The following is a 25,105-nucleotide window of genomic DNA, read 5'->3' on the forward strand; positions in this document are numbered from 1 at the left end:
CGTATTGCCTTTTGAAAATATCGTTCACTGATTGGCACGAGTTGAGTTGAGTTGAGTTGTGTTGTGTATGTTTGAGAGTGGAGAAGCAGGGAAACAGGTCTGGGTCCAATAAGGTCCATACCCGGATATGATGTATATTCTTTTTTTTTTAATAACAAGAAAGATGGGATTAGGCACGACCCCTACCTATTTATTAATAAAAACATGCACTCTTCAAAGTCAAGAGTCAACTCATTGAAGGCAGGAGTTGACTTTCCAAAACGAAGAGTCGAACCCCTAAAAAGCAAGAGTTGAACTTGAGAGATCAGGGGTCAACCCAACCCTAACAAGAGTCGACCCCCAGGAAGCAGGGGTCGACCCTCAGGTTTTCCCTGTGAAGCGCAAGGGTCGACTTCTGTGTTTTGGAGACTTGGATAGCTCCACCAAAACACAACTATAAACAACAGAACTCTACCCAGCCTCCTAGGGGTGAACGAACCCAAACATACACAATTCTTAAAAATCTATTCTTACCAACTATAATGGTGAATACAATTTTTAACTTCAAAAGCTAGAACATACACATTTTTGCAAACCAAAATTCACATTTTTCAAACTCTCAAAACATAGATTTCATTTTCAAAACTCTACTCATCATTGCCAGCATAGCTCTTTACTCAAAGAGCAAAAAACTATACAGTTTAAAGCATGAAAATTCAGCAAACATGCTACTTTCATGAATATAGAGCATGCTATACGTAAAATCTCTAAATTACAAACCTATAGACATGCTTTTTCTCCAAAATCACAGTCTTCAATCTAACAAAAAAACACTCGGAAAGTACCCAACATACTTAAATAGCTTTTCATATCATGAATTTAGCATCAAACAAACATATAAAATTTTCAAAAAACTCTTTTCCTAGACATAGTTTCTAATACATGCATAACATTTCTTTACATGCTTACAACAAAAAAAACAAATCTAATTTTGAAAAATATTTTCTGCATGAACTTATCATGGTATAAAACTCATGAGTCGTACTATGAAACTTTGAGAGAGGGTGATTGAGTCTAGGTTGAGGAAGATTGTCATTATATCGGAGAATCAATTTGGTTTTATGCCTGGAAGATCAACTATGGAAGCTATACATCTTATTGAGAGATATAGAGATAGGAACAAATATTTGCATATGGTTTTTATTGATTTGGAGAAGGCATACGATAGAGTACCTAGGGACGTTCTTTGGTGGACAATGATGAAGAAAGGTGTTTCTCTCAAGTACATTAGTATAATTAAAGATATGTATGAAGGAGTAGTAACCAATGTTTGCACTTGTGGAGGGGTGACAACCAATTTTCCTATAACAGCTGGGTTACATCAAGGATCTACTTTAATGCTTTCCTATTTGCTATATTGATAGATGAGCTTATGAGATCAATTCAAGAAAATGTGTCATGGTGTATGTTGTTTGCTGATGATATTGTTTTGATTGATGAGTCTAGAGCTGAGGTTAATGCTAAGTTAGAATTATGGAGACCGACATTGGAAGCAAGAGGTTTTAAGTTGAGTAAGAGTAAGACAAAATATATGGAATGTCGGTTTAGTAAGCAAGGAAGTAGTGATGGGAGTGTAGTGAAGCTTGGTGAGCAAGAAATAGTGGTGGATGATTGTTTCAAATATTTGGGATCTATCATTCAAAAGTATGGAGAAATTGATGGAGATGTAAATCATAGGATAAAGGTTGGGTAGATGAAATGAAAAAGTGCAACTGGAGTGTTGTGCGATCGTAGAATGCCATTGCGGTTGAGGGGAAAGTTTTATAAGACGACTATTAGGCCCACTTTACTATATGGTACAGAATGTTGGGCTGCCAAGAGACATCATATTCAAAAAATGAGTGTAGCTGAGATGCGCATGCATAGATGGATGTGTGGAAATACAATAAAAGATAAGATTCAGAACGAGGAGATACGTCAGAAGGTAGGCGTTGCACCCATTGAAAATAAGATGAGAGAAAATCGTTTACGGTGGTTTGGACATATTCGGCGAAGGCCTAATGATGCTCCAATTAGAAGGATGGAGAAATGGGAAAATATATTAGTTAAAAGAGGTCGGGGTAGGCCTAGGAAGACTTGGATGGAGATGATAGGAAAGGATATGAATGCTTTGAACCTCACCGAGGACATGGCATTGGATAGAAATGATTGGAGGAGAAGGATTCATGTGGAAGATCCAGAATGATTTTCTTTTTTGGTTCATATCGCCGACCCCAATTGTTTTGGGATGAAGACATAGTTGTTGTTGTTGTTGTATTTTCTGCATGAACTTACTACCAAAAATTTATTTAAACTATCTACCTATGCTAGGTCACTTAATGAACTACATGCAGTCCTAGCATGCTTGCTATCTACAAGAAGAGAAAATGACTATCTACCTTTCTCACTAAATCCCAGAAAAAGAATACCACCACACGTAGCTGCCACATACAAACTCGAGTTTCCCAGCTGCAGCACACGAGCTAGGAAGGTCGTTCCTCCAAACCGAGACCTTCACGTGGATTGGGGTACCTCCACAACTCTGTTCTAACTGCAACAAGACTCAAATGATGGTGTTGATCAACCAAGAGAGGGTGAACAATGGTGGAGCAGGTAGGTCATCCACCAAGGTGAGAAAAAAGTAGGTGTGACTGAAGGGAGAGAGAGAAAGAGTTTAGGAAGTATGTAGCAAGAGAGAAAGGAAATGAGGGATATGGGTTTAGGGAAAATTCAAATAGGACTTGAGAATATGGGTATAGGCCAATGAGTTTAGATCTAGTTGAGATCCAACTAAGATCCAACCAGCTAAGGGGTATGGACTCCTAGTTAACTCAATAGTTGGGGTAACCAGGTCCCAACCTAGTTAGTCTAACAAGAGATGTGACAATCTCAAGAAGGGCCCAACCACTTGGATAGGTCTAGCTGAACCTTGGCAGGTTTGACCTGCTAGGGGTAGACTGAGCTTGGTGGCAGCTGTAGTTGCTGTCTCAGTAGAAAAGACCAAATAACCCCAATAAAGAAAATATTGGCCAAATGGGTCCTTTAGACTCATTTGTAGCCTCTCTCAAAACCAAAAACTACAAGAATGCCACACAAAAAAATTAAATAACTCTGGATGAGTTCCCTACATAAAGAGCTATTGCTGAACAATTCAAAAATAATGCATGTGTCCCTTGAGACGAAATTGCCCTTAGAAAAAACTCGTATTGCCCACTGTGCTCCTAAAACTTATCAGGCATGTACTAGGCTCGATATAACTCTGATTTTGATGAAATAAAGATCGTTCTTCTTTAAAAATATGAAAAAATGCAACTAAATATATTAATGACATAAAAAATCCATTTATATTGCTAATTTTCAGATATTACAAAAAACCAAGAAAATGTCAAATATTATAGCAAGCTCTTCAAGCATTTCTCTCACTCGTGCTTTAATCCATGTAGATCGACCTTACGTGGTAATGAAATCAACATAATAAGCTCTTCAAGCAATTCTCTCTCCCACACTGCAATCTGTGAAGAAAACAACAATCAAGATTAGTTCATTGAAAGGTTTTTAAATCAAACCCAACTAAAATAAAAAGCTAAAAAAGAAGAAAAAGTGCAATAGAGAAGAAGTTGAAGAAGAAGAAGAAAAGGACCTCTGATATAGAGGTCACAGCAAGGGTTCTCGCAGCCCAAACATGGCCTAGATGGGAGACATATACCTTAGCCCCTTCCCATGGCAACAACCACTCTTATCACTCAAAACAATCGCCCATGGAAAAGATGAAAAGCGAATATAGAAGCAGAGCTATAATGCCCCAAATTTATATCAAGAAATTTTAGATTTTTTTTTGTTAAAACCAACAGAATGACTATACAAGCCATATGCAAACCCGAATAAACCTGGACAGGTTACAATCAAACCACAACACACACGTGATAGACATAGAGTTCTAAACAAACCATTTATTAATTTAAAATGTTCGATCATAATAAAATCAAACTCCTATTATATTATTAAAATGTATAATGCCCAAGAGCCAAAACATAAGCCAAGTATTTGGAAAGAGAGCTATGGCATCCATCCTAGCACCACTACATGCATACCGCATCACCTGCTTACTCATTGCTTGAAAAAATGATAAAAGTAGGGGGTTAAACCGTGCCCCAGTCGGTAACACTCTATCATATAAACAAGGAAAGAAATTCCAAGAATATAAAGGAAACAATTGACATATAAACAATTATATATCACAAATCTCAATTACATTCAAACGTAAATGAGCAAATAGATAAATACACAACATTAACTTACTCTTTAACATTGTACCTGCAATCACACTCATCAACAATCAAGATCATACACCATTGTATACACTCTTTCATATACTTCAGTATGAAACATGTGAACCTTATCTCTAATGCATTGTTTCTCTTTTCTTGCCCTGAAGGGGTACACTCACAGGGACTTTAACTCTGATTTAACCAATCCCCACTGAATTGGTCCACAACAGAGAGACACACTAGTGGTTCAAGAAATCAGTTCCTACACTGTAGAGTCATGGAGCTACCTACCTAGGCCTTATCAGGTAATTGTGGTTTCCTACATCGAGGACAGGGAATCGACGAGATGCCTCACTTTCTAAAATAATCATCTTTTTATTCAGTCATGTGTACCACCTACCCTCTCTAATATAGACAATTGGTTTGAATGTGTTACTTAATGTTGCTTAGTTAGACTCATCAGTCAACTCAAGTGCTTCAGCACCAAGGTCTCTCTAGCCCGAGCCTCCATTGAGGACGCTCTCATAACCAACTTAAGATAAACCTTAACCCATTTAAAACTAGGTTCTTGGGAACCTATCCCCGGAGTAACATAATCCCCTCAAGAGTACCCTTGAGTCATTCCTCCCATAAGGTTTAAGTGTGTATAAGCATGTATAACAATTATTCATGATATAGTGAACATAAACACCGCAATGGTTCTACAGAACTCAGGCCCACTCACTAGCCATGTGCATATAGGGTCTCTCATAACCCACAACACATCCAACATGTTATATATACACCATTCACACACTGCATGATGCACATGTCCATAACATGCCATTTATGCCTCACACATGCAATTTACCATCACTGATGGTTCACCTCATTAAGAAGCATCACATCAATTAGGCATATCATTCATCATAATCATCATACATATACATTTATCATGCTGTCATATATCAAATGTATACAGTTTAGACAATATATTGAATTACGCATTCACATAATCATGATATGAGCCTCATAGCATAGGTTCACAAATAGTGCAACAAAATAGTAAATAGCAGAATTCATACTATTGTCACAGGCTCTATCACAGTTCACATAGAGCTCAACCTGACAAGAATCCAGTTCTGTACACTAGGTAGATTTTCTAGTTTGCGTTACAAAAACTATAACCCTCAAATGATGGACTTTCTGGCCAGGTCCTATTTAATGGGACTTTGTGTACATGTCTACACGACCCACATAAAAGGATTTTGTCAGAATCTACTTCATTTGAGAATTATATTTTTTCTACCGACATCATTCTTCTAGGAAAATACAAACAACATATAGTAAATTTTTGTATTAAAGCATTTACATGAAAACACTTATGTAAATATATTTAATCATAGATTTCTAAGCATCTTACATACATAATCATTCGTTTATCTTATAATATGCTTAACATACTTTCAAACTAATAAATTCAAATACTGAAATATATTCTACAGAAGGTTGAACATAAATGGTCTGAATGACATCAAAATACAACTACAAAATGCAGTTGTGACATTGAAATGGTTAGATGAAAAACATGATTTTGCATCAAATGAACCATGCTAGTCCCATCTATAGAATCCAATTTATTGGAGAGAGAATGAGACAAATGAGATTCTACTCATTGATACAGTATGCACCATGGTTGCCAGTCGAGGAAGCGGGAGAGGGAAGCGAGGTACTTTCAAAATTTTAGGAAGCAAAAAGCATGGGATGACTTAGGAGCGAATTAAGAAGCATCTTGGAAGCGAAGGGGAAGCGAAAAAAGAGAAAAATAAAACAAAAAAAAATGAAAAAATAGGAAAAGCAAGGGAAAAGTGCACTTCCCATAAAAGGGAAGCATGCTTCCCTCAAAAAAGCATGCTTCCCAATGCATTTTGGAAGCGCACCATTTCGTGCTTCGAGAAAGCGTGCTTCCTCAGTTACCTAGGTGTTTTTGGTAACTCTGGTATGCACATTACATCAATGACTTACCCCAAAGAAAACCAAATAAATAGTTGTGGGTTACTCTAAACTAAATGACAGTTATAACAAGACAACTTATTTAAATTAATCAGCTCCCTCAACCTTTTAGAAAGTTCTCTTTTGTCCAAGGTGATTAACAAGGGTGCAGATACTGGCAAAGGACTGGACCATAAACTTTATATGGTTGGTAGTGGATTCCAGTAAAGGAGAGGTTGTGAAAAAGTGTTTTACAGGTAAAAAAGTGATCCAATACAGATCCAAAAGAAGATATGGATCTAAATCCAAATTGAATGTGGAAAAGTCCATTTATATCAGTAAATCCAGTCCCCAAATATAAATTTGTATTTAATTTTAAGATCCTTAACCAAAGATAGACTATTGGATTTGACTTGGTTATCCAAAGAAAGTTGATCCATTTGCACCACAACATAGACCCAAGCCAAACTCGGACATTTGCTTACCTATGCCTCAGATCCAAATCATTCCATCAAAATCCAAATCTAAAAACAAACAAAGTTTGAATCTAAACTGATTACTTATAAAATATATCCGATCAGCTAATTGGATTTGGACATGTTATAGACCTTTTCCTTTTGTCTCTGAATCCAATTATGCAAAATCTCATTAATTAGGTCAGATTCAGTAATCCCTAAATTTGAATCAAGTCCTACCAGTTAGCATGCATAGTTGCACCACGCATGCCAATCTAGAAATAAGCCAAGACCATTAGTGTTCAATAAGCCCATAGAAGGAAGAATATTGCAACAACCCAACTTCTAATCCGAATTAATTAATACATCTGTTAAAATTTTTGTTGTTTTCAAATGCTTCTAACCATATTTTTTATTCATTGTTTTTAACCCTAGGTTTCTATGACTAATACATGGAAGATGTGTTTCTACAATATCCCAATTAATTTATCATTGTTTTTCCTTTGATCATAAGATGAACATCTTCAAGAAGAAACCCTCGGCTAAAGGTTGGTGTTTTTCTCTTGTAATACCGACTAATTTTTTGGAAATTATTTAAATAAAAATTAATAATTTATTATCTTAAATATGGTTGTTATTTATTTAAATATGCATGCAAATTAGAATTAATGTGGTATATTTATTCAAGATATAACTTTAATAGAATTAGAATTTTATCCAAAATTAAAATGAAATTTGAATTTAACCTGGGGTTAAAATTGTGTAAATTAGAATTTAAATTGAATTTGGGTTTGGTATTAATTTTACTTAAATTTGGATTTAGTATGTGGGTTTGGATCCGAATTAGGTTTGAAAATTTAATAGAGTTGGATTTGGTATGAAATTCAAGACTTAAATAGATCCAAGATCCAATTTGGAAATTTGAATTTTTCTTAAAATTAATAAATACATACATTAATTAATATAAAGAAGCAAGTTAGCCTAAGAGGGTGAGATGCCCCCCTAAGTGGGCCCACACATGTTGGTTGGATTTTGGGCTTCCTAAAATTAAATCCCTTTTGAAAAATCAAGTAAATAAGCATTGGTGAGAAAAGTCAAAACTTGCCATATTGGAATCAAGGCTTGGTTTGAGAAGCCTTGATACCAATATAGATGCCAAGTGGCAATCGAGCAAGGAGGGAATCTATATGGAATGGTCCTACCTACTTGGAAATATAGAAAAAAAACCAAACAAAGAAAAAAAAGAGATTTGGAGACTTTAAAATTCCAACTTGTGTTGGATTTTTGGAAATAGGAAAGAGGCAAGGAAGGGGTGTTGACCAGCACTCTTTCCCTATCCTATTGGGCTGCTAAGGCAAGCCCAAGGACTTTTCTTAGCAAGTCCCAAAATCTGATAAAAGGAGAGAGCCAAGGGCGGGCATCCCACCCTCTCTCTCTCTCTCTTAACCTCTCCTCTTCTTTAAGTCATGGAAGAGGTTTCAACAGCTATTAGAGCTGCTAACAGGGGATGCATCAAGAGGCGGAGACATCCAAACTCTTGGAATTTATATTCGAGGTAGGTACCTCTATCATATAGGCTCAAAAATGAATTTCAAGTACACATAACATGCAAAATCAAGATCCATAGTAGATCAGCTATAGACCTTGCATTAGAGAGGTTTTAAATGTTTGTACTTGACATACCCCATGCTGATATATTTTAAAAATATTGATTTCTTTGAAAACAAGATTCGATTTGAGATTTTACCAAAATCATTTTTGGAAAAAATGTGTAGTACTATAGATTAGTTGTAAATCAGTTTTAATTATGCATGTTTACTTATTTGTATGCATGATTAGATGAATTATAATGTTGAAAGTTGATGTGTATAAGGATTTAATAGATCTAGAATAAAAATGGTTTTATTAAATCCCATGTTGGTTTATGAAAAAAAGTATTTTTCTAAAGGTGTGGTCTAGATCTTGGTAAAAACATGATTTTCATTATGTGTTAATGCATGAATCAATTTCTATTTCATGTTATACCACCATATTTGATTGATTATGTGTGTACTATGCTTAGAAATCTATGATTAGATTTATTTATATAAGTGTTTTCATGTAAATGCTTTAATATAGAAATTTACTATATGTTGTTTGTATTTTTCTAGCTGAATGATGTTGGTAGAAAAATTATAATGCTCAAATAAGTAAATTCTGACAAACTCCTTTTATGTGGGTCGTGTAGACATGTACACAAAGTCCCAATAAATAGGACTTAGCGAGAAATTCCATCATTTGAGGGTTATGGTTTTTGTAACGCAAACCAGAAAATCTAGCCTATGAATAGAACCAGATTTGATAGAGGTTACCACAAAAAATTCAGTAAATTCGATTTATAGAGTTTTCAGTTGAGTTTTGGATATGTGTTGTAAGACAACATGTGAAACCACAAAATAATAAAGGAAAATTTATAACTCTTGCCAATAAGTATCATAACTTCATCCAAGTTGATAAAAATTTGTTACTTGCAAAAAATCAGGACCTGTGCAATTCCCTGACAGGGGTCTAGTCCAGAATAATTTTAAAAATATTGGCAAGGGGTTTTACAGCTAGAGTGGATTATGTTGAAAGATAGCAGATAAGGATATTATAAAAAAAATTGAGAAAGTTATAAGCCTTTGGGAAGGATGGTGAATCACTATTTCTTCAAGGAATAGAATTTTGTACCTGTATCTGTTGACAGAAAAACCATTTTCAGACCAGAAATTTTTATGGTAACAATATAAATGGTTTTTTAGATCTTTAAATTTCAGATGTTAGGAAACACAAATAGGTGTCACCAGAATTTTTTTTTTGTCAGGCTAAGCTCTGTGTGAACTATGACAGAGCCTGTGACAACAATGTGAATTCTGCTATTTACTATTATTTTGCATTGTTTGTGAACCTATGCTATGAGGCTTATATCATGCTTATGTAAATGCATATTTCAATATACTACCCAAACTTTATACATTCGATGTATAACAACATGATAAATGTGTATGCATGATGATTATGATGAGTGATGTGCCTAATTGATGTGATGCTTCTTAATGAGGTGAACCATCAGTGACAGTAAATTGCATGTGTGAGGCATAAATGGCATGTTGTGTGCATGTGCATCATGCAGTGTATGAATGGTGTATGTATGTAGCATGTTGGATGTGTTGTGGGTTATGAGGGGCCCTATATGCACTTGGCTCATGAGTGAGCATGGGTTCTATAGAACCATTGTGGTGTTTGTGTGAGCCATATCATGAATGATTGTTATAAATGATTATACACACTTAAACCTCAAGGAAAGAATGACTCAAGGGTACTCTCGAGGGGAGTATGTCAACTCGAGTCAGGGCTCAAGGGTATCCCGGAGCAGGGATAGGTTCTCAAAAGCTTAGTTTTGAAAGGATTAAGGTTTATTTTAAGTTGGTTGTGAGAGTGTCCTCACTGGAGGCTCAGGATAGAGAGCCTTTGATGTTGAGGCACTTGAGTTGATTGATGAGTCTAATTAAGCAACATTAAGTAACTCGTTCAAACCAATTATCTACATTAGAGAGGGTAGGTGGTACACATGATCGAGGAAATAGATGGTTATTTTAGAGATCGAGGTGTCTCCCTGATCCCTCATCCTTGGCGTAGGGAACCATGACTACCTAGTAAGGCCTAGGTAGGTAGCTTTATGACTCTGTAGAGTAGGAATTGATTTCCTAGACCACTGATGTGTCTCTGTTATGGACCAATTGAGTGGGTGTTTGCAGATTCTTCTAAGTCTTTGAAGATAATAAAATACATTGCATAATAAATACCCCATTGGATTGATTGAGTTGGAGTTAAAGTCCATGTGAGTGTACTCCTTCAGGGCGAGAAAAAAGAAACAATGCATTAGAGATAAGGCTTACATATTTCATACTGAAGTGCATTTAATGAGTATATGCAATGGTGTATGATCTTGATTGCTAACGAGTTTGATTGTAGGTACAGTGTTAAAGAGTAAGTTAATATTGTATATTTACCTGTTTACTCATTTATGTTGGAATGTAATCGGGATTGTGATATATGCTTGTTTATATGCCAATTACATGTTTCATGTTCTTGAAATTTCTTTTCTTATTTATACAATAAAATGTTACTTACTGGGGCACAGTTTGACCCCTTACTTTTATCATTTTTCAAGTAATGAGTAAGCAGGTGATGCAGTATGCTTGTCGTACTATCATGATGGACATCGTAGCTCTCTTCCCGAATACTTGGCTCATGTTTTGGCTCTTGGGTATTATAGACATTTTAATAATATAATAAGACTCTGATTTTATTATGATCAAAGTTTTAAATTAATGAATGGTTTGTTTAGAACTCTATGTCTATCACATGTGTGTGTTGTGGTTTGATTGTAACCCACTCAGGTTTATTCGGGTTTACATATGACTTGTATAGCCCTTCCATTGGTTTAAAAAAAAAATCTTTGAAATTTCTCGATATACATTTAAGGCATTATAGCTTTGGTATCAAAGGCAAGTAAGTTGAAGGAAAAAGTATAACGATTTTGGCACACCCGACGGTCCGACATCACAATAAGTATGTTTTAGTTTAGTTAGGCTAGTGCAAATTGTCTTGTTTGGATTATTATTTGATAAATCTTATGTATAATTGAGAACCTAGTCACGTGTTAGGAGCATTACACGATGAGTTGGTATGGGAGAATCTAGAACATGCCGAGGAACTCACTATGATTCATGTTTTTTGAATAGATGGTATGGCTGAACATGTACAATAACATCATGGACACACTGGACAACCTCGCTGAGGTTGTTGGATAGGAGGCGGCCACGATGCAAGCCATAGGAGAGAATTTACAGCAAGTCATCCACGATAGGCATACCACAGGGGGTGGTATGTCCTATAAAAAGTTTATGGAAATGGTGCCACCAGCCTTCATCCCATTCTTTTATTTATATATATTTTGCTATTATGTTGGATTTTCCTTTTGTCACTTTGGGTTATCTATTATAAATTGTTACACCCTCGAGCAATGGGACAGTCACTCGAACTTTTTTGTCGAATGTAGAGGTAATGATTTTAGGACAGAACCTACTAGCCAACCTGATTATTTTAGCAATGATGAGAATGATGTAATCTTGAGAATGGATTGGTTGTATGAGCACTATGCTTATATGGCATGCCATGAGAGGCAGATCTGATTTGTCCATTTAGATCAATTTATCATTGAATATCGGGCAGGTAAACCCTTAGAGAAAGTGAAATTGATCTCAACTTTGAAGGCTCAGAGGAAGGTGGTGAGGCCTTTATGGCCAGTGCTTGTCTGGTTGATCCCAAGATGACCCCTCTAGAAAATTTAGATATTGTAAAAGAATTCAAAGATGTATTTTTCGATGAGCTTCTTGGACAACCTTCAGTGCGAGAAGTCGATTTCATGATCGAGTTAGTGCCTAGGATCACTCCAATCTTGAAATCTCTATATTGTATGGCATCAAATGAGCTTGAGGAGCTTAAGAAATAGTTGCAAGAGTTGACAGACAAAGGATTTATCAGACCGAGTGTGCCACCGTGGGGAGCATCAGTCCTGTTTGTCAAAAAGATGAACGGTTCTATACGGCTTTGCATTGATTACAGGATGTTGAACCAAGCTACGATCAAGAATAAATACCCTTTATCGTAGATCAAGGGCTTATTTGATCAACTACAAAAGGCTAAGGTAAATTTTAAATTATAACTTTTGAATTTGATTTTTCGAGTTTATACCTTAAGGAAAGGAAAGAACTATTAAGATAAAGATTTTAACTCAAGTTATTAAATCTTGTAAAGGTGTTTTCCAAGATTAACCTAAGATCAGGTTATCATCAGCTCATGATTAAGGATGAGGACATCCCTAAGATGACATTTAGAACGTGATACGGTCATTATGAGTTCGTGGTTATGCCATTAAGACTCACAAATACTCCAACAACATTCATGGATCTTATAAACAGAGTCTTCGGATTATACTTGGACCAATTCACGATTGTCTTCATAAATGACATTTTGATCTATCCGGAGAGCGTGGAAGAGCATGAAGCACACTTGAGGATCATTCTGGAGATCCTTAAAGAACATCATCTCTATGCAAAGTTCTCTAAGTGTGAGTTCTAGCTTAAAAAGATTCAGTTCTTAGGACATGTGATCTCGAATGATAGAGTATCCACAAATCCTTCTAAGGTGAGAAAATTCCTTCTTTAAATTGATAGGTGTTTGCATGACATTTTTGGAACCTTAACAGTAAATCTTGAACTTTTTCTGTTAGGTGGAGGTTGTGTTAGATTGGTGTCTGCCCAAAAATGTTAGTGAGATTTGTAGTTTTCTTGGATTGACAAACTATTATAGGCATTTTATTTAGGATTTTTCACGTATTGCCCTACCAATGACCAAGCTCTTTCATAAGGGAGTAAAATTTGTTTGGGACGCCAAGTGCTAGGAGAGCTTCCAGTTGTTGAAACAAAAGCTCATATTTGTGCCAATATTGACCCTGCCATTAAGACAAGGAAAGTTTGTTGTATATACAGATGCCTTAGGCATGAGTCTGGGGTGTGTGTTGATGCAGACTGGAATGGTTATAGCTTATGCATCTCATTAATTGAAGGTGCACATGCATAACTATTCTACACATAATCTGGAGTTTGCAGCAGTTGTGTTCGCTCTAAAGATTTGGAGGCACTACTTATACGATGGGTAGTTTGAGGTATTCACTGACTACTAGAGCTTCAAGTATTTGTTTACGCAGAAGGAATTGAACATGTGTCAGAGGAGGTGACTCGAATTTAGAAAAGATTACAAATTCACTATAGCATACTACCCAAAAAAGGCAAATGCAGTGGCAGACGCCTTAAGCAAGAAAATGAGCAACATGTTGGCTAGTTTATAGAGCATGACTGGGGATCTTATCGAGTGAAAACCTTTTGGATCAGATAAAAAAATAATTATTCTATCTAGTATGGCCATGAAGTCCGAACTGATAGATCAGATAATTGAGAAACAAAAAGAGGATCTGCAGTTCATACAAATGTTGAATGCATCCAAACAAGATGAGTCAGCCCTGCATCTGGAAGAAGATGGAAGCTTATGGTTTGAGAGCAGACTATGGGTGTTCAGTGACCCACAGATTCAAGAGGAGCTTCTAAATAAAACCCATAAGAGCATGTGCACTATCTACCCTGGTAGTACCAAGATGTACAAAAATTAGCAAAAGAAGTAAGTATTCAGACAACATTAATTAAATGTTTACCTCTATAGTAGAAGTTGAGTCTTTATATGTACCTGTTTAACTTTTCAGTTATTGGTGGATGGGTATGGAGAGGGAAGTGGCCGAGTGCATGTCTAGATGTTTAACCTACCAACAGATCAAGATAGAGCACCAGAGACCTGACAGGTTAATGTAATGGATTAAGATCCCTCAATAAAAGTGAGAATAAATCATGATAGACTTCGTGGTGGGCTTACCCAAGACTCATAGGGGTAAGGATGATATATGGGTGATAGTGGATCGACTCACCAAGTCAGCATATTTTCTCCCTATCAGGTTCAGTCAGACCTTAGAGAGCCTGACAGATTTATATGTGAAAAAGATAGTTCAGTTACATGGTATGCCACTATCAATCATATCAATTAGGGATATGAGGTTCACATTTAAGTTTTGGGGTCAGTTACAAAAAGGCTTGGGTATGCAATTAAAGTTCAACACTACCTTCCACCCTAAGACAGACGGACAATCAAAGCAGATAATCCAGACATTAGAGGACATGTTGAGGGCGTGTGTTTTGGACTGAAGAAACGAGTAGGACAGACAAGTTGTTTTGGTAGAGTTTGCCTATAAAAATAATTACCATGCCAATATAAGGATGGCACCCTATGAAGTATTGTACAGATGACTGTGCTGATCACCTGTATATTGAGATGAGGTTGGTGTGAAGACAGTTGATGCACCAATAGTAATTGAGCAATACACTGAGCAGGTGTGGAAGATACGAGATAGATTACTGGTGGCTCAGAGTAGGCAAAAAAGCTATGCGGATTGACGACAGTGAGAGCTCACATTCAAAGTGTGAGGCTTTGTTTTTGTTCGAGTTTCTCCTACTAAGAGTATGTTTCATTTTGGTAAGAAAGAAAAACTTAGTCCCATGTATGTAGGACCATTCAAAGCTCTAGAGAGGATAGATGCAATGACTTACTGGGTAGCATTGCTACCTCAATATGCTCAGATTCTTGATGTATTCCATGTGTTTATGCTGAGAAAGTATGTATCGGACCTGTCTCATGTGATCCAATATGGTCAAGGTACAAGAGGACCTCACCATGGAAGAACAATCAGTAGAGATCCTAGATTGAAAGGAGCAAGTGGTAAAGTCGAAGACCATTTCTCTAGTAGAAGTACGTTGGCAACATCATAGTATAGAAGAATGTACTTGAGAACCCAAGTTGACTATGCGGGAGAAATACCCTCAGTTGTTTGAGTAGTTTTAGTAACGAATTTCGTAGATGAAATTTATTTTTAAGGGGGCTAGATATAACACCTGCAATTTTTTTGGCAATTATTTAAAAAAATAAAATGATTTATTGTCTTAAATATAGTTGTTACTTATTTAAACACGCATGTGAATTAGAATTTATGTGGTACTTTTATTCAAAATACAATTTCAAGAGAATGAAAATTTTATCCAAAATTAAAATTAAATTCAAATTTAACCTGGGGTTAAAATCATATAAATTAGAATTTAAATAGAATTTAGATTGAATTTGGGTTTGAAATTAATTTTACTAAAATTTGAATTTAGTATGTGGGTTTGGATCTGAATTAGGTTTGAAATTTTATTGGAGTTGGATTTGGTATGAAATCTAAGACTTAATATAGATCCAAGATCCAATTTGAAAATTTGGATATTTCTAAAAATTAATAAATATATTAATTAATGTAAAGCATCAAGTTAGCTTAAGAGGGTGAGACATCGCCCTAGGTGGGCCCACTCCTCTTGGCTATAATTTGGGCTCCCTAAGATCAAACCCATTTTGAAAAATCAAACAAATAATCATTGGTGAAAAAAGTCAAAACTTGTCATATTAGAATCAAGGTTTGGTTTGAGAAGCCTCGATACCAATATAGATGCCAAGTGGCAACCAAGCAAGGAAGGAACTCATATGAAATGTCCCGACCTAATTGGGAATATAGAAAAAAATCAAACAAAGAAAGAAGAAAAAAAAAGAGATATGGAAACTTTAAAATTCCAACTTGTGTTGGATTTTTTGAAATAGGAAAGAGGCAAGGAAGGAGGGTCGACCAGCCCTATTTCCCTAGCCTATTGGGCTGCTAAGGCAATCCCAACTGCATAATCAGATACTCTAAAAAATAGAGGGCAAGGAGATTTTACTCATTGATACCGAATTGGTGGTGGCTTATCCTTTGCTACTGATACTAAAAAATTCAAAGAGTAAAAAGATTTTACTTATTGACACCAAACTTTTGATGAGTACCAAATGCATACCTTTCCCTTTCCTAGAAAATTTGAGGTGAAAATTTTGCCCCTTCCACCATAACACTCGGGATTTGAAGGGCTAGCTTTTTGTAAAATAAAGAGGAGAAACCACTATTATAGTTTGGACGTCCCGTTATGGGGTGAGAGTTGCCATATTGACCGTGGCCTTGTTTTGATGTTTTCGACATAAAACTCCATGCTGCCCATCGAGGATAGTTTCCAGTTTGTTTCGAACTTGCAGACATCTCCAAGTATCAAACTCACAACATTCTTCAACTTGAACACCTTGAGCCGATTCACCTAGCCAGGTGTGTGGAGCCATTGCAGGAAATGCAAAATTTGAAGGGCTAGCTTAGTGAGGCTCCCATGCAATGCTGTCATGTGATTGGATGTGGCACTTAGCCATGTAACTTAACCGCTGCTTTGATCTCAACTCCTAGCTTGGTAGCGTTTTATTCTTTTAATTTATCAGGTTAAGAATATTATATAACTGAAAACACATTCTTGTTGGCTTGGCTTCATCTAAAAGTTGGTGGTTGATGTGTTTGTGGGCGTGGGTCTTCATAAATTGAGTTTGCATCATCCTCTTCTCTTTAAGAATTGCCTAGTCCACTAGGCAAGGGTCCTTCTTTATTACTGATCCCTTTCGCTGGTGCTTCTTTGATTCTTGCTTCTTTCATTCGTCAGGATAGAGTGACAGTGACACGGTTCTCGGGCATTTTTTGTAGTGGAGCTCGAAGTTGTACCCCATTATTTTGGCATCCCACTTATGTTGCAACGAGGTCAAGATGCATTGTTTCATGAAATACTTAAGGATTTTATAATCTATACAGACCACAAAGTGCCTTTTAAGAAGATAGGGCCTCAAATTTTTAGTGCCATTATAATGGTAAACATCTCCTTCTCATATGTGGATAAAGCTTTGGTCCGATTGGTGAGGTTCTTGCTTATAAAAACCAAAGGGGTGGCCTTCTTGCATTAAGACGGTTCCAATCCTGATGCTACATGCATCAGTTTCCATGATGAACATTTTAGAAAACTCAGACATGGCAAGCAGCAAGGCCTTGCACGTGACTTGCTTGAGCTTTTCAAAAGCAAGCTCGGCTCCTTCCGACCAAGCAAAGGCATTTTATTTAACATTGTTATTACGAGGCAGCAATAACTCCATAATTTTGCATGAATCTTCTATAGTACTCAGTGAGTCTGAAAAACCCTCTCAAGGCCTTGATTGAGGTGAGCTTAGGCCAAGAAAGCATGACATCAATTTTCTTGGGATTCAAGCTAATGCCATGATCGTCTACGATATGGCCAAGATAGGACATGTTGGAGTATCTAAAGCTGCACTTGGATCTTTTTTTCCATTAACTTATGCGCTTTTAGGGTACGAAGGACCACCCTAACATGCTTCAAATGGTCTTCCCACATTCGGTTATAGATTAGAATGTCATCTAGTCATACGATGACAAACTTTCTAAGTATTGATTGAAACCCATCATTCATAATCTTTAGTCCAAAGGGAATTATGAAAAATTCAAATTGATCGTGATGAGTTTCAAATGCCGTCTTGAGAATGCCTTTACTAGCCATTCAGATTTGGTGATGTTAAGCTCGAAGGTCAATTTTTGTAAATACTCAAGCCCAATACAATTCATCCAATAACTCATCAATGATCGAGATTGGATGTTTATCTTTTATGATCACAACATTGAGAGTTCTATAGTCAACATAGAAACACCATATGTTGTCATTCTTCTATACTAGCAATATTGGAGAAGAGTAGGGGCTTGCATTGGGTCGAATCATCTCACTATCAAGCATTTCTGAATGAGTCTTTCGATCTCTTCCTTTTGGGAATATGCATACTGATATAATCTAACACTCACGGGTCCTACACTCGAAATGAGGGTGATATGGTGATCTTGGGATTTTTGGAGAGGCAAGGATGTTGGTTCCACAAACACATCCTCGAATTTTGCAAGAAGTTCTTTTATCTTGTGTTGGACCTCTTCTACTTCGTTATCCCTCGTTTGCTTCATTGCTTGGACTAAGCAAAGCAAGGCTACCAGAGTGGCTTTATAGAATTTTATAGCCTCCTCCGAATCTACTTTGTCACTGCCCTTAAGCCTATGAGCCTTGAGACATTTGTTCTTTTTGTCTGTTTCAAAGCTTATTTTCATTTTGCCAAAGTTTCACTCGATTCTTCTTAGAAACCCAAGCCAACTCATCCCTACTACTTATATTGGTTCCCTTCATTGGTAGCATGTAGAGGTCTACATTGAACTTAGATCCTTGGATATCCAAATCCACTTCAGGGAAAACTTTGGCATACTCAAGGTGGCTGCCATCCCCAACCATCATATTGAACATGGTTGCTACTTCACACGACATATAAGGATCGATACTAGATCTTTTTACACAAATTGTGGGTCGATTTGGTATCGACTAGCACTTTTACAGTGTATTGGTACAACCTTCCTTTGACAAACATGGAGTTTGAAACAAACACCCTTGGAAAGGCATGAAATGAGATTTCAAGTCCTTGGATTATTACCTCATCCATTTCCTCCACAGTTTGGGTGGATTCGTCTTCACTTTCTTATTTACTCTTTCAAACCATGTATATCTTGAAGGCCTTGCACTTTGCCATATACTCCACTCATTATAATTATAACACAGTCCTTTGCTGTGTCTATCCACCATTTAGGACTCGAAAATCAATTTGATCTTTGGGAAATTGAATTTGGGCTTGACACCTTCTTCCTTGCCTTAGGTGCGCATTCTAGGCCTATTGAAGGGTCAAGTAGGCCTCTTTATAAAAGAGGACATTTTGAAGCACTCTTCCACAAATCAAGCCTTCACATAATATTCCTCCAAGGTCTGAAGATCAAGAGCCATGAGCTCAACCCTTATATCATCCTCGAGACCTCCCATGAATGCACCAATCAAAACGGATTTAGACCAATCCCCATACATGGTGCTAAGGTCTTCAAACTCTGCTTGATATTCTGGAATAAAACCTTTTTGCTTCAAGTTTTTTATCTCCGTATTATGGTTAACGTATAGATAGAGTCCAAATCTCTTCAAAAGCTCTCTTTTGAACTCTATCTAAGTGTGGGTGTCATGACATTGCTTATGCCAATGGTACCACGTAAGGGTTTCACCTTCAAGGTGAGCCATGATGCAACCTAACCTATTTTTGTGAGGTATTGTTTGGTTTGCTTTACTTTGCACATCCAATCTTGAAATTCTTTTATCGAGAAAATAAGAAAAACAATCTTCATAGGGCGCGGGAGAGAGATACCAGAGTGAAGAGTTCTTGAACTAGTTTCACGGTCCTTCGGGTGCAGTCCAAGAATTGACTCGTGCGCCTCCTCCTCCTCCTCATGATCATCTTGCTCCTCATGTGAGTCTTTGCCTCCGCCTTTGATGTTGAATTAAGTGATGGGTAACGACTTGGATAGTCATTTGGAGTTGTTGCGGTATGATGGTAATGTTCATTAGGCTATTTTCAAAGCTAGCCATGCGGGTCTCGACACCACCAATCTTGTTGTTGGTGTCATCTACGAACTTAGTGAAGGTTTTGGGGTTCATTTCGGCTAATCAGGGGGTCGACTAGGCCTCTTTATGAAAGATAACTTTTTCAATCGTTCTTCTTCCACCCCAGCCTTTTCTTCTAAGGTTTTGGGGTCCCAAGCAATGAGCTCGTCCCATCTTTCTTCTCTAGGTTATTTCCTGAATGCGTTTGTCGGTCGAAGTGGGGGTTTGGGTCAATCCCCATGCATGGTACATGGGTCTTTATAAATTGAGGGTCCAAACTGCTTTAAGGGTTCCTTTTCAATCTTGACCCCATTAGGTGTCCCATGTTGTTGCTCACACCACCGGTTCCACCTTAAATTCTCTCCGTTAAGGTGTTCCACGGTGTACCCAAGTTTATTTTCAGGAAGATTCGTTTGGCTTAAACATTGCTTTTTGGCCTTACCCTAACACGGGGTTTTTTTCCGTGAGAGTGGGAGTAGGAGTAGGAGTTTTTACCATTCTTAGGAGTGGATGGACATGAATTAGCATTTTCAGTCTCCTTTTTATGCTCTTCCGATTGTAATGACAACAAAGAGCTCTCTCGTTGGTCTTGTCTACTTGTTGCGGCATCCAACTTGATTCGCATGTAAAAAAATCAATATATACACTTCTCGAGAACATCTTCACCATAGGCAGCAGGACTGAGCTGCTGCCGTGCAGCTTAGACACTCTCTCTTGGAGTTGCTGCAGTAAGCTTGATATTCATTGAAGGTTGGCCATGCTGTTTTCAACAACACCATGTTTGATATCGTTTCTTTTGGCAACTTTATTGATGAATTTTGGATTCATCGCCTAAGTATGCCCTTCATTTTATTTTTAAAAACTCTTTTGGGTAAATAAATGCTGCTTCTTCACCATATACACATTTTTCTCAAATCAATAAGAATTTATACTTCGTTCAAGAAAAAAAAAGGACAGATAAAAATTTGCACACGCGTCCATAGATATCAAGATCTTAAAGTCTTGGGTAAGCATTTAATTTTCCACACATGCATGAACATAAGCAAAACCGTAAGTGCTGAGACAGAGAGAAAGTATCACATGAAAAAAAAAAATCTAATTTATGGCCTAATACCATAATTAACTAACTAGTTTTCTTCTAAACAATATTACTTGAGTACCTAAACCAGATACACTGAGAGTTGCCCCCAAAATACACCAAAACACAGAATATGTAGCCCATGCATGCATGGCTGCAAGCTTTGGGGCCGGCCAGCAGCCCTCAATAATCGATATTGCCGAGATCAGGGACAATGAAGAAATCGTCCGAGTCGATCTCCAACCTGGGTTTCTTGACTGGGGGTGCGAATTTAGTAGGTCTGGATGGGTTTGGATTGAATGAAGGTGATGGCAGCTGGGGCACTTGAGCTGCTGATACTGTTTGTTGATCCATATGATCATCAAAGAGTCCAATGTCTGTGATCCATTCAAGCTCTCCAAATCCAATGGGTTCTTTCTGTAATCACCAAAGTAAATGATGGTAGTGGAAACAGCAATAATGTTGGTAACTAGTGATAGTACTTGTAATAATGCATATCCCTTGGAAAAGACTTATAATTTGTAACAATACTAGGATATAAAAAAAACCTGGATATTTGAGATATTTGAAAAGATACCAAAAAATTCTGACAAGCATAATCCGGAATAATGTGATGTCGCTCACCTTGTTGCCAGTTTCAAAATCTGAAAACTGCAGAAGTTCATTGACAGTCCAACTATCAGGTGGTGAGTGCGCTTGGTGCTGCTGATGCACCAAATTATCAATTGAGAATCCTCCAGGACAGCCTGATCGAACCGGCTTTTTGCTGATGGTTGCCGGATTTTGGCTTGCCGGCGGCTCCAGATGAACTTGATCAGAATCATTCACACATGGGGCACTCAAAGCCACACGTATTCCAGTGGCTAGAAATCTTTGGTGTTTGCCACCAAGGGTCCCTGGTACATGTATGGGCTCATCACAGTCACGGCAGAAGAGTGCTCTGTCTTCCACACAAAATATGAATGCTGCTTTTTCCTATACACCAAATAAGAAAACTAGATTTAAGGCATATCTATAGTATTAGTAGGGAGACTTAGATTTCAAAGTTGGCAATCACACAAGGCTGGATCAAGACCGGCTTAGTGGGTGAGGCATAGGATCACAAGCCCACTTGGACCTGGTTTGGAGCAAGAGCGTAGCTGTCCAGGGAATTTCAAAGTTTCTGTGAACATTTCCAAGTTAATTTATGAATTCCAATGTCTATTAGTTCATGTGGAACATATCCAAATTCATCAATTGCAATATTTTTACAAAAGATGGCAATTTATGATTCAAGAAAGGTCCATCCAAGAAATATTTGTTTTTATGAAATTGTCCAAGGTCATAAATTTTGGAATTTAAAGAACATGTTTTAGATGGCTTTCAAGCACATCCCTAGCAAAGGGCATTTTGACATCTTAACTAGGGAATATTGGGCTCGAATTGGCCATAAGAAAAATAAAATGGAGTTGGATGTCCCAAATTGTACAGGAGTGTTATAATTATCATTGTTGATCTCGGTATGTTGCTCTAGGTTTTTGATAATACGAAATCATTTGTTTCAACATGAGGGTGCTTCAATCAGTAAAAACATAAGGGATTATGACATATAATTTTCTTCATAGTGCTTGTTTTTTTTTCATTCCCATGTAAAGGATATTTTGGACAAAAGAACATTTGCAGACAGCCCTTCTTGTTGAGTTTATAGTTATGGAAGAAATAGCTCTCTTTCTCCAAGAAGTCAAGCATACCTACACCTCTAACACCCTAAAGACTTGGGAATTCCAATCTATTGAATATACAGGTTGCCCTCATTGGATAGTGGACCCAAGTTTGGAGACTCCGAACTAAATAATTGTAGGTGGATCTGAACCATAGTGATGACAGTTTAAAACGATGACTGGTCAGCTGTGAATTTCTCACGGATTTTCTTAAAGTTTCAATTTTCTTAGATTTCTAACAGAAAAGTTTCGAAAAATATAAACAAGTTTACAAATTAAAAAATAGCATACATTTAAAATATATTAAAAATAAAAGCTTTTCATTTCAATGAAATAGACATTTGCAATTGATAATAAAATATCACGTTCTTTTGTGATGTTCATAACCGTGATCTATACTTGAAACATAATCTGATTTGCATAGAAAAAATCAATGTTATGAGTATCCGTGCGTATCGACAGTATCGGCAGAAAATCGCTAAGCTTCACCCTTGAATCGGCTATTTTTTAATAAATGCAAAAATATTAACACCTGTCACGTAGCGTTATGATTGACACATAATATTTTTTTATTATTTTTTGGCCCATACAGAATGATTCACTTGAGTATTGGTATCAGGCGATACATCTGAATCGGTGGTCCAATGATTTAGGGCCGATATCGATACTGACAACATTGAGGAAAACTCAGATTAGTTTTCTGGTTTGTGAAATCTGCCCTATACCTACCGGCTCTATGACAGATATTGGTGATGTTTTGAAAATATGGCAAAAAAAAAAATGTGATACCTCATGTCTTCATTTTCAATGAAATAATACCATGATATATATTTTTTTTTTAAATCGTAGTTTGTTTTCTATGTTTTTCTCGGCTATTGTTCATGAAAAGGGGTAATTTTATTCTTATTTTATCTTACGAGCACATTTTCTTATTTTTAATTCATTTTTTCCCCATATTTTACCAATAAAAATGTGAGAAATCCGAAAATTTTCAATTTCCTACAAGCGTTTGGCCGCTATTTTCTTATTTTATTAAAAAAAGGTAACAAGTAAAAGGACCACAATAATTGGATATCTGATCCATACCTGGATTTAAGTGGGTACTTATTTAGTTAAAACAAAGAGCACCTAAAATGGCTCATCAGTCCTTGGACTTTGGAGGGAATTGGACCAAGGGAAGAGGGCAGTTGTGTTAGAAAATTTTGTTGCACATTAACACCCTATCTTTCATGCCCTGATCCAATCCTTGGTGCAATGGGTATTCATATAATTATACTTTCAAGATACAGTCGACCTTTGGCCTACTCCTTGAAGGTCGGCTTAGGCCTTATATTAGGTAAGACTGAACAACTCGATATAGACTACCATAAATAACCTCTTAATTAGGAGTGTGCACACCCTAGGTTCAAGAGAGCAAAAGTCTGACTAAACTCACTAGAAAGAGAGAGAATGAACAAGAGAGAGAGAGAGAGAGAGTAAAGAAATAGGTACGCAAAGCCTGGTTGTAACCCAATAATTTTGAGGCAAGAACACAAGTTATTCAAACAAAAAAAGAGAAAAAGAAAAAGATTTGATGGGCGGGTGCAGGTTTTGTCAACACTATCTAACAAACCACATCCCATATAAAGAATAATGGGTGTTTTATACTTTTAATTCAATCTTTGATGTGCGTCTAATTCACTACTTTGCAAATAGAGATTCAGAGATCCCCATGTAAGTAAAGATGGAGATTGAAGACTACCAGGTGCTAACTAATAACAATACAGCCATGTGGTAAATTTACAGTTAACACACCAAAATGCACTAAGCTCGGAAACTATATTAACTATTCCATCGAAAGGAAAAAGTGATGAACTAAAAAAGGCAAAATTAAGAAAAGGAGAGCACATATAAAGAAATATTAAACAAAGCATAAGAAAAAGAAAAGGGATTAGGAAGAAAGGTAAAGAGAAAAAAGAAGAGGGAGAAAAAAAAAATTTGCCTGGCAGATGTCACAGCGAGGGAGCTTGTTGGAGAGGCAGTCAAGGCTAAGCCTCTGGTGTTTGCTGGCGAGCTTGTTGGCCTTGTGGATCTCCACATCGCACTCGGGGCACAGTGCAGCCTCGTCGGCGCAGCAGATGACTGAGGCAGGACACTTCTCACACACGTCGCATTGGATCTTCATGGCTGCTGGCTTCTCTTCTTACTTTCCTTCCTTTAGTTGGGCGATGTATGAAACTTTTTCTTTTCTTTCTTTTAGGAGGTGACCATATGAGAGAGAGAGAGACTACGGGCTGCAGTAGTGTGACGGAGAAGATTAGTCTTTGGGAACCTGTCCTTTTGTGAGGCATTTGTCTCTCTATGATGTTTGGCTGGAACTATATTTGTGGCCAAGAATAGATTGGCAAACAAGTGGCTAGCAATAGTTTGGGATCATTTTTCTCTCTTTTTATTTTATATGCATGAGTTATTACAACTGTACCCTTGCTGCAAAGCTGTGGGTTTTTAAGCCCCTTAATCCCTCCCTCTCTATCAGTTTTCTTGAGCCAGAAAAGGTAAATCT

The 25,105-nt window shown here is 37.0% G+C and overlaps 1 protein-coding gene across 1 annotated transcript; it reads right to left on the reverse strand.

Moving 5' to 3' along the window:
- Positions 1-20,749: 20,749 nt before the first annotated feature.
- Positions 20,750-24,902, reverse strand: LOC149839039 (B-box zinc finger protein 25-like). Its single transcript, XM_090002242.1, has 3 exons — positions 24,545-24,902; positions 21,488-21,838; positions 20,750-21,280 (listed from the first exon to the last, which is right to left on the reverse strand). Exons 1-3 carry the CDS (start codon positions 24,725-24,727, stop codon positions 21,047-21,049), a joined length of 768 nt encoding a protein of 255 aa, XP_089858368.1. The 5' UTR covers positions 24,728-24,902; the 3' UTR covers positions 20,750-21,046.
- Positions 24,903-25,105: the final 203 nt, after the last annotated feature.

The sequence above is a fragment of the Nuphar pumila genome, chromosome 4 (assembly GCF_984573655.1).
Source record: "Nuphar pumila chromosome 4, dmNupPumi1.hap1.1, whole genome shotgun sequence".
Lineage (NCBI taxonomy): Eukaryota > Viridiplantae > Streptophyta > Magnoliopsida > Nymphaeales > Nymphaeaceae > Nuphar > Nuphar pumila.